This window comes from Schistocerca gregaria, chromosome 11, assembly GCF_023897955.1.
Source record: "Schistocerca gregaria isolate iqSchGreg1 chromosome 11, iqSchGreg1.2, whole genome shotgun sequence".
Lineage (NCBI taxonomy): Eukaryota > Metazoa > Arthropoda > Insecta > Orthoptera > Acrididae > Schistocerca > Schistocerca gregaria.
The window spans coordinates 106,681,987-106,695,640 of NC_064930.1; the positions used below are offsets into that span (position 1 = coordinate 106,681,987).

Sequence of the window (13,654 nt, forward strand, 5' to 3'; positions counted from 1 at the left end):
AAACACGTTTGGGTCAGGATGCAGAAATGTCGATGCGAGTAGGGCCAGAACGCATTTATTCTACAATTAGTATTGTTCGACAAGAAACATTGCGGGATCATAAAGGGCCACAGGTAACCCAAACGAAAATATAAATAGTGTGTATGTCCTTGTGCTCTGAGCACACTTTAAGGTATGTTTACACTGGGATACATGTATCGCAACTTCTATGAGTGTCATGTCAATCTGACACGTTGCGATACATCATCTCGTATAAACATTCACCCAACTCCTAAGCAGACCTTCCTGCTTATACATTTTGTACACTAATGGCTATTAAAATTGCTACACCAAGAAGAAATTCAGATAATAAACGGGTATTCATTGGACAAATATATTATACTAGAACTGACATGTAATTACGTTTTCACACAATTTGGGTGCACAGATCCTGAGAAATCAGTACCCACAACAACCACCTCTGGCCATAACAACAGAATTGATACGCATGAGCATTAAGTCAAACAGAGCTTGGATGGCGTGTACAGGTACAGTTGCCCATGCAGCTTCAACTTGATACCATAGTTCATCAAGAGTAGTGACTGGCGTATTGTGATGAGCCAGTTGCTCGGCCACCATTGACCAGACATTTCCAATTGGTGAGAGATCTGGAGAATATGCTGGCCATGGCAGCAGTTGAACATTTTCTGTATCCAGAAGGGCCTGTACTGGACCTGCAACATGCGGTCGTGCATTACCCTGCTGAAATGTAGGGTTTCGCAGGGATCGAATGATGGGTAGAGCCACGGGTCGTAACACATCTGAAATGTAACGTCCACTGTTCAAAGTGCCGTCAGTGCGAACAAGCGGCTCGCACTGTAGCTTTGAAGGAGGATTCAAAAAAATTAGTAAACTTGTTAGCCACGTTTATCTGCATACTGAGGACTCCGTGCCTCCTGAAGTGCATGGCAGATGGTATGTCCAAATGTACCAGTTATTTGGGTTCCTTTTTCTTCTATTCATGTATGGAGTGCAGAAAGAACGTTTGTTTGAGTGACCCTGTGTGTGTGCTGTAATTATCTCATCCCCACGATCCCTTTTTGAGCGATACACAGGGGGTTCTAGTATATACCTAGAGTAATCATTTAAAGCTGGTTCTTGAAACTTTGTTCACAGGCTTTCTCAGGATAGCTTTTGTCTATCTTCAAAAGTCTTCCATTTCAGTTTCTCTGTCACACTGTCCCACAGATCACACAAACCTGTGACCATTCATGCTGCCCTTCTCTTTATACATTCAGTATACCCCGTTACCCTATTTGGTGCGGGTCTCACTCACTTGAGCAATATTCTAGAACCGGTTGCACAAGTGATTAGCAAGCAATCTCCTTTGTAGACTCATCGCACTTCTCCACTATTCTACCAATAACTGTAGTCTACCAAAAGCTTTACTCACAACAGAGCTATGGGATCATTCCACTTTATATCCCTACAAAGTGTTACACAAAGGTATTTGTAAAAGTTAGCTGATTACAGCAGTGACTCACTGATATAATAGCCACAGGGTACTACATTTCTTTGTTTTGTAGACAGCAGATTTTTACATTTCTGAACATTTAAAGCAAATTGCCAATCTTTGCATCACTTCAAAGTCTTATCAAGATCTGACTGAATATTTATGCTTGTCAGATAGTACTTCATTATAAATAAACCATGCGCAAAAAGACTGAAGTTACTATTAATGTTGTCTGCAAGGTCATTAATTATAATATGAACAGCAAGGGTCCCAAAACACTTTCCTAGAGCACACCTTAAGCTACTTTTACACTTGACAATGACTCTCGATCCAAGATAACATGCTGCACCTTCTCTACCAAAAAGTCCTCAACACAGCCACAAATTTCACTTGGTATCCCATATGACTGAACTTTTGACAATAAGCATAGGTGTGGTACCAAGTCAAACACTTTTCGGAAATCGAGAAATCTACCTGACTGCCTCGATCTAAAGCTTTCAGTATGTCATGTGATAAAGGGTGAGATGGCTTTCACATGATCGATGTTTGGGAATCTATGTTGGTTGTCATTGAGGAGTTCACTCTGTTCGAGATACCTCATTGCGTTTGAGCTAAGATTCAACAACAAATCAATATCAAGGATATTGGATGGCAGTTTTGTGGATCACTTCTACTACAATTCTTATCTATGGGTGCGTCCTGTACTGTTTTCCAAAATTGGGCACAGTTTTTTGTTCCAGAGATCTACGATAGATTACAGTTAGAAGAGGAGCTAACTGAGCAGCAAATTCATTATAGAATCTGATTCCATTGGGTTAGAACTTTGTTCAGTTTTAACAATTTCAGCTGCTTCTTAACACCACTGACACTAATACTTCTTTGATTCATCTTTTCAGTGGTATGAGAATTAAATTGGAACAATTCTCCTGGGTTTTCCTTTGTAAAGGAACATTTAAAAATGAAGTTAAGCATTTCAGTTTTCACTTTGCTACCCTCAATTTCAACTTCTGTCTCATTCGCTAGAGACTGGACAATAATTTTGGTGCCACTAACAGCTGTTACATACAACCAGAATTTCTTTAGGATTTTTGGAATATTGTTTGACAATATTCTGATACAGTAGTCATTGAAGGCATAATGCATTGCTCTCGACAGCCAAACACGTTTTTATTCACCATCTCTTGATCTATAACCCTATTTATTATTTTACACGTATTATATAGCAATCTCTGCTTCTTTAGAAGTTTCTTTACAATGACTGTATATCATGGAGTTTCCCTCCCATTATGAACTGTCCTACTGGGTATATATCCATCCAGTGCATTGGGTGAATTACTTCCTCTACTCCTTAAATTATTCATATTCTACCAAGTTGTGAAACTAATTAAATACGTAAGGAAATGACGCTAAATTTTATTACTACCATATTTAAGAATCAAGAGCACAAAACTTAATCAAACTTTTGAGGAATTTGCGTTATAAATGCATTAATGAACATTTTGCGGAAAGTAATAATGACAGAGTGGAAACTAATTTTAGGGCCACAAACAACGTGATTTCACAACTGGTACATAACGAATAGACCATATTATATTATGACATTTTATGGAAAAATATAGAAGAAAAACAGAAAAGCATTAGATTATTTTTCATTTGCATTACTAAACCACAATTCCGGAAACCGATGTCAGCTGCACGAAGCGCATCTAACAGCTTCTAGGGCAATAAAAATTTGACTTTCAATACTTCGGTAATTACTGACCAAATTTAAGAAGTTAAAATTCTGTCACAATCCACTCACTAAGAAGAATAATCCTATGTTAAAAGTTCACTACAAGTTAGAAACTGTGTGTGGGTCCTGAGGAAGCATAACTGATGGCATGTAAATACAAGGATGTCACTCATCGAGTATTTCAGAACGAGTGCTCTCAGTGACTTCCAACAAAATTTACACATAATTTCAAACCTTCACGGGACTCACTCTCACAGACAACCCCCACAAAATGTTGAAAGGAAAAAAGTTTATCACTTGCCACATTTTCGCTGTTCGTCCAGTAAAACTTCAACATCAGACATTATGATGTAATGCTGCACTTCTTGTCTACCGACTCTATTCAAAGCTCAATTGGCAGGCAGTGTCCACACATAGTGCTCAATGTACCTGCTGAGTTATATGACTGTGTGGCACGTAATTCAGGAGATATGTATTATATCATAAACACTGTGATGTGTGGAAAAGCTAGCTTCTGCTTAAAACGGAGCACAACTTACTCAGGCTACATTCATCCAATGTTTCATAATGGGAGTACTTAGCAACTTCCAACAAACTTTAAGCATAAAATCAAATATTGCATAAATGTTTTCACCCTTACATGCTTAAAGTCTAATATTTAATACATTAATTCACCTGCAAAGTATTGTAATCAGATATCTGGACCTGTTTCATACACGGGAGTTCAAAATTGTGCCATCGTTATTTAATTTCACGTAATTGGTTCAAATGGCTCTGAGCACTATGGGACTTAACATTTGAGGTCATCAGTCCCTTAGAACTTAGAACTAGTTAAACCTAACTAACCTAAGGACATCACACACATCCATGCCCGACGCAGGATTCGAACTGCGACTGAAGCGATCACGCGGTTCCAGACTGAAGCGCCTAGGCCGCACGGCCACACCGGCCGACTTCACGTATTTCCCCCAGATTTGGAATTCCTGTGGAAGAAAGAGTGCACAGGGCATTACTGTTGCCGGTAGAGAGCAGGTCAGAGGAGAAAGTAGTTAAGGGCTGCAGCGACCTGGAGAAAAGGAGAGAGTGGGGGGGGGGGGAGGGGGGGGGGGGCGAGGAGTGCAAGTGAGGCGGTGCGTCATCGTGGCCGAGCGTCTGTCATGGCCCGTTGGCAAGAGTGGTGCCTTTGCTCACTGCGGGTCTGGCAGGGTCGAGTGTCGGTTGCAGCCGTCGACGCTGCTCATTAAAGGCTACTTTGCCAGGACACACAGTATTTGGTGTGTGGTCCGCTAATGAAGTTGCAAGCACTTTGTGTCCATTATGGTGACGGGTTGGAGTCTGGTCTGACTTTTGCAAGTACTGGACACAGTGGTGTCTGCTGGATGATACCTGTGGGTTTCTGACTACTAGTAATCTCTGTGATATCCTTCTCTCGGTGCTCTCTAGGCAAGAATTTGTCAATGGGCGCTGGATTTTACCAGAAATCACGGTGAGCATCCAATTAGTGTGCACGTCACTTGGTGTCGTGTGGTGGCTATATTGATTCTGTATCCTTGCCAGTTGTTATGTATACAGATGTGTTACATTATGGTTTTGCCTGGTACTACTTGAGTCCAGTTCTTTCAATGTGTGTGGGCTTGACACTGTTACTATTCCAAACTGATTTTAGAATCTAAGGGTATAGAATGCAGATGTAATTCTTCTGATTTACAAATAGTGTTTTATAGTCACTGAAAATTGTTGAATCTAGCTACCTTTTGGATCTAAAAGAAAACTAAAGAAGAATTTCTGCATTTGTAATATGTTTAATTTTTACTAAATAATTAACGAGTTGTCTGTGTTACAGGATAGGTGATTGAAATTTTTAATGAATGTTTCTAGTACTGTGGTAGCAGCAACCACTGTCCTTTGTTAGTAGAGGAGGAATTACTGGAATCACCTCTCCCACCGCCTCTCTATCATAAATTTGAACCACCTTTCTGAGTCATTTTGGCTATTTCAAAGGCAATGGCATTTTGATAATTACTGGCACTAGGAGAGTTCTGAAGACCGACCACAAGAAGGGAAAAGAGAGATCGGATGACGATGAAGCAATGGGCTGTGCGTTGTTGCCCTATGCGGGTCCTCCAAGGGCCGAGATCGCAAGAATTCTCAAGAAACATAAAGTGAAGACCATTTTCCTCGAAGCGGGAAAAATCAAAGACCTTCTTGATTCGACCAAGGATCCACTAGGTCTGATGGCACCTGGTGTGTATGAGATCGGATTTTTGACAATCGTTGGATCATATGTTTTGCTGTTTATAATGTAAATGTATCTTGTTTACTTCATTTAATATTCTTTAGTAAAAGGAAGTAATTGTATACTGCTGCCCCTTTGAGGAGTTTTCCATCAGTTGGTTATTGAAATTTAGTCTTTTCAGTTAATGTTATTCTTGGATGTTTGCTTTTAAAAAATAAATTCATTAGTGTTCCTAGAAACGTTAATAAATTCATTATGGCTCTGTACCTTTCCCCTCAACACCCCTCCGTACCTCGTATCACAATTCTTTAAGGAACTGGTTGTTTACTGATAGATTTATAGAAGGCATACGATACCATTCCACAGAAACTGCTTAACAAAGCATTACATATGGGTGGCAAAGAGGACACCTTAATTAAAATGTTACAGTAAATGTATAAACATAATATATGCCAAATAACAATTAGTGATATATTTTCACAGAAATTTAGAACAAGTGAAGGAATGTTACGAAGGCAAATGAGAAGGTCTTTGCCCCTATTTTCTATTAGCCAAAGTAAGGTACATACAGGTAATAACACTTATAAATCCTATTCTATGAACATAAAAGATTTTTCCACACAGTCCCTTGCACACATTTGTCCCATTGTAGCACTACATTTGAGATGCCCCTGCGGTAGAATTTGTCCAGCTGACTGTGGAACACCAACAGACTGCTGTCTTGGCTGCACCATTACTTGTGAATTGCTGTCCTGCCAGGAACTTCTTCAGCAGTCTGAAACATGGAAATAACTACGGGTGAGATCTGGACTGCACGGTGGGTGGTCCAGCCTCTCCCAGTGAAATTCCCACAGTTTTTTGGGATTCTGATTGCCACATATGGTCTCGCATTGTCACAAAGTGGAATCACGTTGTCCACATCGAGAATCCTGTGGCGTCTTCACCTGCTGGCAGTCGTCAGACGTGACAGTGTGGAACAATAACTGTTGGCAATAATGGTTGCACCTTGTGGCACAAAATTCAGCAGGAGCAGTCCACAGCTATCCCAGAAGGCCATTAACATCACTTTCCCAACATATAGTATTGAATGGAATTTTCTTCCCCCCCAGACAGGCAAACCCAGATGTTTTCCCACCGTGTTCTGCTGCTCGGATTCTGGCATGAAATGGAGTATCCATGTTTCATCACCGGTAACAGTGTGGTCCAGGAAACCTTCACCCTCCTTGGAGTCTTGTTCCAGATCATTCAGTGAAGATATAATTCGTCTGCCTTTCGTCATGTCATCCAACTGTTTAGGGACCCACCGACACGAAACCTCCCAGTATGATGTCGTAAGCATCTCTGTACGATATGTTAAGGGGGGTAGAACATCAAACGGGCTGACCTGGAGCAGGAGAGGCAGCACAGGACTTTTTAATTTCCACTGTCTATACTTCTACAAGTAATTAATAAAACTGTCAGCAAGGCCAGGAAGGATTCAGGATTCACACTCGTAGCAGCAGAAGTTCAAAAACATAATAAAATAAATTTTTTTACATGTGAATTTTTTCACTTACTATTGGCTGCATTTGTTGCTATAGGTACACTTTCATTCATAAATAAGAGAGACTGTTTGATGAATTTTGCACAGCATACAAACCATACTTACCGGTGTCTGAAACTCTAGTATCTATTTAATTGATGAGAGGGGAAAAAAAAAAAAAAAAAATAAAATAAAAACGAATCAGGTGTTACGTTTTAAACTTTATGTTTCGAAAAAAATCAAATTTTGTAGTTAATTATTTCAGTTTTTACCGCAGTTTTTAATAGATTTGGAAAATTCTAGAGTTTCATAAACCTGTAAGATGGTTTGTATGCTGCGCAAAATTCATCAAACATTCTCTCTTACTTGTGGAGAAAAATATACCCATAGCAACAAATGCAACCAATAGTAAGTGAAAAAATGATGAAATTTCACATATAAAAAATTTATTTTGTTATGTTTTTGAACTTCCACTGTTATGAGTGTGAATCCCGAATTCTTCCTGGTCATGCTGACAAAGTTTCATGAATTTATTTGTAAAAGTAAAAGTATAAACAGTGGAAACTAAAATGTCCTGTGGTGCCTCTCCTGCTCCAAGTCAGCCCGTTTGACATCCTACCCCCCTTAAGTTCCCGGGAAAAGGCTGTAAAGTGCACACGCCGATCTGCTTTATACGTTGCATCCACGGGGGAAATGCTGTCATCAGTCAGTGACAAACGTGGCCTCTCTGACTGCTCATTGTCATGCAAGACTTCACAGCCTTTCTCGAACTCTGAACACCACCACCTCACAGTTCTCAAAGCCAGACAGTTTTCCCCGTATGTGGTCTGCATTTCCCTGTAGATTTTGATGGGCGCTTGTCCCTTGCTCCGTAGGAAACAAATCACACTTTGTTGCTCTAATGCCTCGGACTTGTGAAGCACAACTGCTACCTTTAATGACTGACAGCAGTGTGGTGCGATAGAGTTAGCGGCAGATAAGGCTGTCACGAACCAAGAAAGGCACAACGCTGGGAATGGATATGTTGACTTCACATTTACAGCTATAATTTCAATAAAAAATATAGAGGCAAAGACTTTCTGATTTTTCCTTGTACAAGACTGGCCCATGTCATCACTCCTATTCCAAATATATATACATATAAATAAAATAGAAAGAAACTTCCACATGGCGGATGGATATGTGTGTGTGTGCGAGTGTACACCTGTCCTTTTTTTCCCCTGAGGGAAGTCTTTCTGCTCCCGGGATTGGAATGACTCCTTACCCTCTCCCATAAAACCCACATCCTTTCGTCTTTCTCTCTCCTTCCTGAAGAAGCAACCATCGGTTGCGAAAGCTAGTAATTCTGTGTGTGTGTTTGTGTGTTTTGTTCATGTGCCTGTCTGCCGGCGCTTTCCCGCTTGGTAAGTCTTGGAATCTTTGTTTATATATATATCTCAGGAAATGACCTCGTAAATGTAAGAGAATGGGGGCTAGATATTGCAAATTGAACATACCTACAAATATAAATATAGTAAATATTTGCTGATAACCAAGTCATAGTCATACGAGGTGGGGCGGATGCAAATGATGTATATAATCAGCGAGCAATGAAATATAAAAAATAGGGTTTGCACATTAGTTATCAAGAAACAGAGTACCTTTTTAATGATCTGGATGAACGGTACACGAATGGGGAGAAAATAAAAAAGCTCAACACATTTTGCTACCTGGGATCCATGTCAAAAAGAAGAGCAAAATACAAATTTCGAAACTGTTAAAAGAATCAGTAATAGAAGCAAGTCAATTTTGTGCAGCAGGGATGTCACGAATATTCAAGTCGACATTAGAGTTTGGAGTTCACTGTTGAGCAGAGACCTGAACATCTAATAAAAGACATATGAACAAGCTCAAAGTGTTAGAGATGAATTAATGGAGAAGTCAACAAGGATTTCAAAGCAGGCCATGTAAGGAACACCAAAGTGATAAAGATAACGGAAGTGGAAGAAGTAACACAGGATGTGATGGATCGAAAAAAGTGTAGTGGTAAAGTGATGTACCAATACTACAAATGTTATTAGGCTGGAAAATGGACAGAGAAGGAGATGGGAGGGAGGGGTGGGGGTGGGGGACACCAATGACTGCCTAGCTTCATAATGTGTACTGCTATGTTGTAGAGAAACCTCTCTACTGAGGAAAGTCTCAATAAACAAACAAATAAACCAAGTATTTTCCATTACAGTAATGTCTAATCTGTATCATGGCTGCTGGATCAAAGTTGGTAAGTAATAAGGATAGTCTATAACAAGTCCCTTTAATATATTACAAAGTGTACTGACCAAACAACACGTACTGTTGACATACAAGATAAGATGCACAGAAAGCCAGTGAAAGGTTACATCTGGTTATTTTTATTCCTTTACATCATCAACACTCAACTGTAGTATACTTATACTGTTCAGTAATAGCACAGAACTAAACACTGGGAGCAGACCAGAATGGGACAGCAGTTGCAATCTGTATAACTGCCCGAAGTCGACTCGTTACGGAATCGTCCGAGGATGAGGCAGCACTGGTACAGTGCAGAATATCGTTAGTGTCACTCTGTTGCACTTCCAATCGAACTGTCTCAGTAGAATCATCACTTGCTACCCTATAGGCCGGGCAGCTATCTCAGCAAAAGGTACAGAACCCTGAAACAGAGAACAGAGTATTACGAAAATGAAAATATAAGATAATATAAAAAAGGAAACACTTTCCTGGTGTTATTATTTACTTAATCGTGAAACTTCACAATGGAACAGGCTTTTCTGTATGTTTCTTGGACTGTTATACAGAAAAGAATTCATTATATGGTGTACCAACTTATTTCAATCCCATTATCCACACCTCTCTCACAAATTGAACCACAGGCAAACTTATAGCTTGCACTAATGGCTAAAGCTGTGGATTCAGAAAAACCCTAATAGTCAAGATCACAAATGTAATTTTATTGGTTACTAGTTTTGGCTTATCTGCAAGCCATCTTCAGCTCTGTAATAGAGAAACATCATCTAAGAAGTGCAAAGATTGTAAGAGTTACTATAAAAGTTTAATCACACAATACATACCAAAACTAAATATACTAATTAGTGTACAACTGCCAAATGGCAGGACACATTACCATTATTGGTATGAAGAGGATCGTATGTTATACCATGGTCAGTCAAAAAGCAAAGCTTTTTTTTTTTTTTTTTTTTTTTTTTTTTTTTTTTTTTTTTTTTTTTTTTTTTTTTTAAATCCACAGTTTTGGTCCCTCTTTTAACAATGGTATATATTTCAGTGAGGTAAAAAGGATGGTCGTGCTTCTGAAGCCACTGATTGTGTCTGATTCTCAATCTAAACAATGAACCCATATTTACATCTACATCTACATTTACACTCCGCAAGCCACCCAACGGTGTGTGGCGAAGGGCACTTTATGTGCCCCAGCATTACCTCCCTTTCCTGTACCAGTCACGAATGGTTCGCGGGAAGAACGACTGCCGGCAAGCCTCCGTGAGCACTTGAATGTCTCTAATTTTACATTTGTGATCTCCTCAGGAGGTATAAGTACAGGGCAGCAATAAATTCGATACCTCATCCAGAAACGCACGCTCTTGAAACCTGGCGAGCAAGCTACACCGCGGTGCAGAGCACCTTTCTTGCAGAGTCTGCCACTTGAGTTTGCTAAACATCTCCTTACCAAATAACCCTGTGACAAAACGCGCCGCTCTTCTTTGGATCTTCTCTATCTCCTCAGTCAACCCAACCTGGTACAGATCCCACACTGGTGAGCAATACTCAAGTATAGGTCAAACGAGTGTTTTGTATGCCACCTCCTTTGCTGATGGACTACATTTTCTAAGGACTCTCCCAATGAGTCTGAACTTGGTACCCACCTTACGAACAATTAATTTTATATCATCATTCCACTTCAAATCATTCCGCACGCATACTCCCAGATATTTTACAGAAGTAACTGCTACCAGTGTTTGTTCCGCTAATTGCGAGTCACAATTTTTTCAGAAAGTCCTCCCCCTCCTGACAGAAATACTACCAGAGATGGGAGGCAATTCCCCCCCCCCCCCCCTCTCCCCGTCTTTTATTCTGGTCAGTTAACATTCTCGGTATCCAAGTTGCACAAATCTTTGAGCATCCTAGCTGTTGAATAACTGTCACCACACTGCTTTCACTGAGTGAGCTAATATGACACAAATCACTTGCAAGTCACTTGCTGGGCAACACGAATGACGTCATTTAGTCGCTGAATGCTGTGTGGAGTCACTGAGGTCATCGGCCTTCCGTTCTGCGTTTCGTCAGCAAACGACGTTTGTTCTTCAGCTTCATTACAGCGACAACCTGTCACCTGACAGCACTAATATCCATTGTTGCATCACTGTAAATATTTTTCCAGTCTCTCATGAAAGCGAATGGGCATTCTGTATTCGAGAATTCTGTCACAGAATGCTGTTTAATACGAACATCGATGTCAGCCACTTCACAAGTGACTGCACTGGTGGCATCTGCTGATGCAGAAAATTAGCACTGCAGTGGACTGGAGATAAAGCATTGTGTAATAGTGTCATGTTCAAATTTTTTGAACATGCAGGGAGAAAAATAGGAGGCTTTACTATTTGATAGACCCTCATCAATCTAACAGAACAATGATCCAAATTATCCTAAAACCAGATTTAAATCATGAGAATAAGCGAGAATATGTAACAAGGAAACGTACAGAGAGACTGTAACTCTTAGACCGAATAAAATATCATCATATATATAATACACAGTGCAGAATCTAACACCTTTCATATGTGGACACCGAGATCGTGTTTTCCACATTACATTATTCTAAAGTAACCTCAATAAGTAATGAGTGTTATGGACTGTAGAAAGAGACACGTTTCGCATTAGAAACTAGTACTGTGTAACCACTGTATGTGAACATAAATATCACGTGTCACTCGTGACACAAGCTTCGGTGGACGAGGAAGTGCTCAGGCTGCAGTAGGCAAAAGACAAACCAGTGCTATACTTTGAGACTTACAGGAAGTAATTATTAGCACCATCTGGCAGAACTCATCTTCCTGTAAGCCATGATGCATAGCACTGTGTAGCCTTCTGCCTGCCGCAGGTTGGGCACTTGCTAGTCACAGGATTACACTCACTTGTTGATGGTAGGCAATGAAAACTTGTCTGCGTAGCAGTAATTACTTACAATGCTACTTTATAATAATTAATGTGAAAAACTGGCATATTATGTCAGTTTACATTACATATCACAACAGTTTATTCTGGTTAACAGTTGTAGTCTCGAATGTAAATTTCCTTGTTACGTATTCTTGCACTATAATATTGTCACAATGTAAAAATATTTTAGCCCACCCGGTTAGCCGATCAGTCTAATGCATGGCTTTCCGGAGTGGGAAAGAGTGCCTGGTCCCCGGCACCAATCCACCCGGCGGACTTGTGTCGAGGTCCGGTGAGGCGGCCAGTCTATGGATGGTTTTCAGGCGGTTTTCCACCTGCCTCAGCAAATGCGAGCTGGTTCCCCTTATTCCGCCTCAGCTACACAGTGTCGGCGATTGCTGCGCGAACAAGTTCTCCACGTACGCGTACGCCACCATTTCTCTACCACACAAACATAGGGGTTACACTCGTCTGGTGTGAGACGTTCCCTGCGGGGTCCACCGGGACCCGAACCGCACAATAACCCTGGGTTCGGTGTGGGGCGGCGGAGGGGTGAAGTGGACTGCGGTAGTCGTTGTGGGGTTGTGGACCACTGCGGCTGCAGCGGGGACGGAGCCTCTCCGTCGTTTCTAGGTTCCCGGTTAACATACTACATACATACAACAAATATATTTTTAGGATAATTTACATCACAGTTCCATTAGATTGTGTAACAAAATCTCCTGCTCATGCAAATTATGATGATGTGTTCTGCTGGTTGGCAGTTGCACACTAATCAAAGTTTTTTGTGATGGAACTTTTATATTAACAATTTACATTACTGTATTTGTTAGATGCAATTTTCTAAATTTCAGATCGAAAGATTGCTTGTAGACAAGCCAAAACAAAGTAATCAATAAAATTACATTTATGATAATTATTATTAGGCTGGTGCATATGTTCATACCATTTTTCCACAAATTTAATAAACAGAACAGCTACAAATAACAGAGACTTTAGTCATCCTTAATGTATTCTCTTTCACTATTTACAACAGTTTGCCAATGCGAGAGTGACTTATCCATTCCGTGACTGTAGAAAATGCACTGTTTTGAGGTTTTGAACTCGTGGAAACATGTTCGGTGCACAGTTTCTTTTGAAAAGAATGTCCTTTGAAGGTTGTTCGAAAGAGAGCGGGAAAGGTGAAAATCTGAGAATGCAGAGGATCAAGTGAATAAGATGGGTGCAGAATGACTTCCCGACCCACTCTTGTATAGTGTGTTTCTTCAGTCTAGCGTAACATGGGCAGGCAGTATCGTGGAGTAGCATCACTTCATACAGTCTTCCTGGTCGTTGTTGTTGTTGCTGCTGTTGTTGTTGTTGACAGTGGTTGTTACACCTCAGGGAAGTAACTCTTAGTACACTACACCGTTTCTGTTCCACCAGATGCATAACACTATCTTTTGTGGATGTGCACAGGTCACTGTATGGAAAGCTCTTGCA

The 13,654-nt window shown here is 40.4% G+C and overlaps 1 protein-coding gene across 6 annotated transcripts in view; it reads right to left on the reverse strand.

The window, feature by feature from the left end:
* Positions 1–9,261: 9,261 nt before the first annotated feature.
* Positions 9,262–13,654, reverse strand: part of LOC126295364 (uncharacterized) — a 44,842-nt gene continuing 40,449 nt past the window's right edge. For 5 of the 6 annotated variants that reach the window (XR_007552466.1, XR_007552467.1, XR_007552468.1 and 2 more), the window contains one exon: positions 9,262–9,654. Coding sequence is in view for 1 of the 6 variants with exons in the window: in XM_049987844.1 (XP_049843801.1) it covers positions 9,630–9,654 (25 nt within the window). In the remaining 5 variants the exon portion in view is untranslated. Of the gene's footprint in view, positions 9,655–9,737; positions 9,788–13,654 lie in introns of all 6 variants that reach the window. The other variant, XR_007552469.1, reaches the window with a different exon arrangement.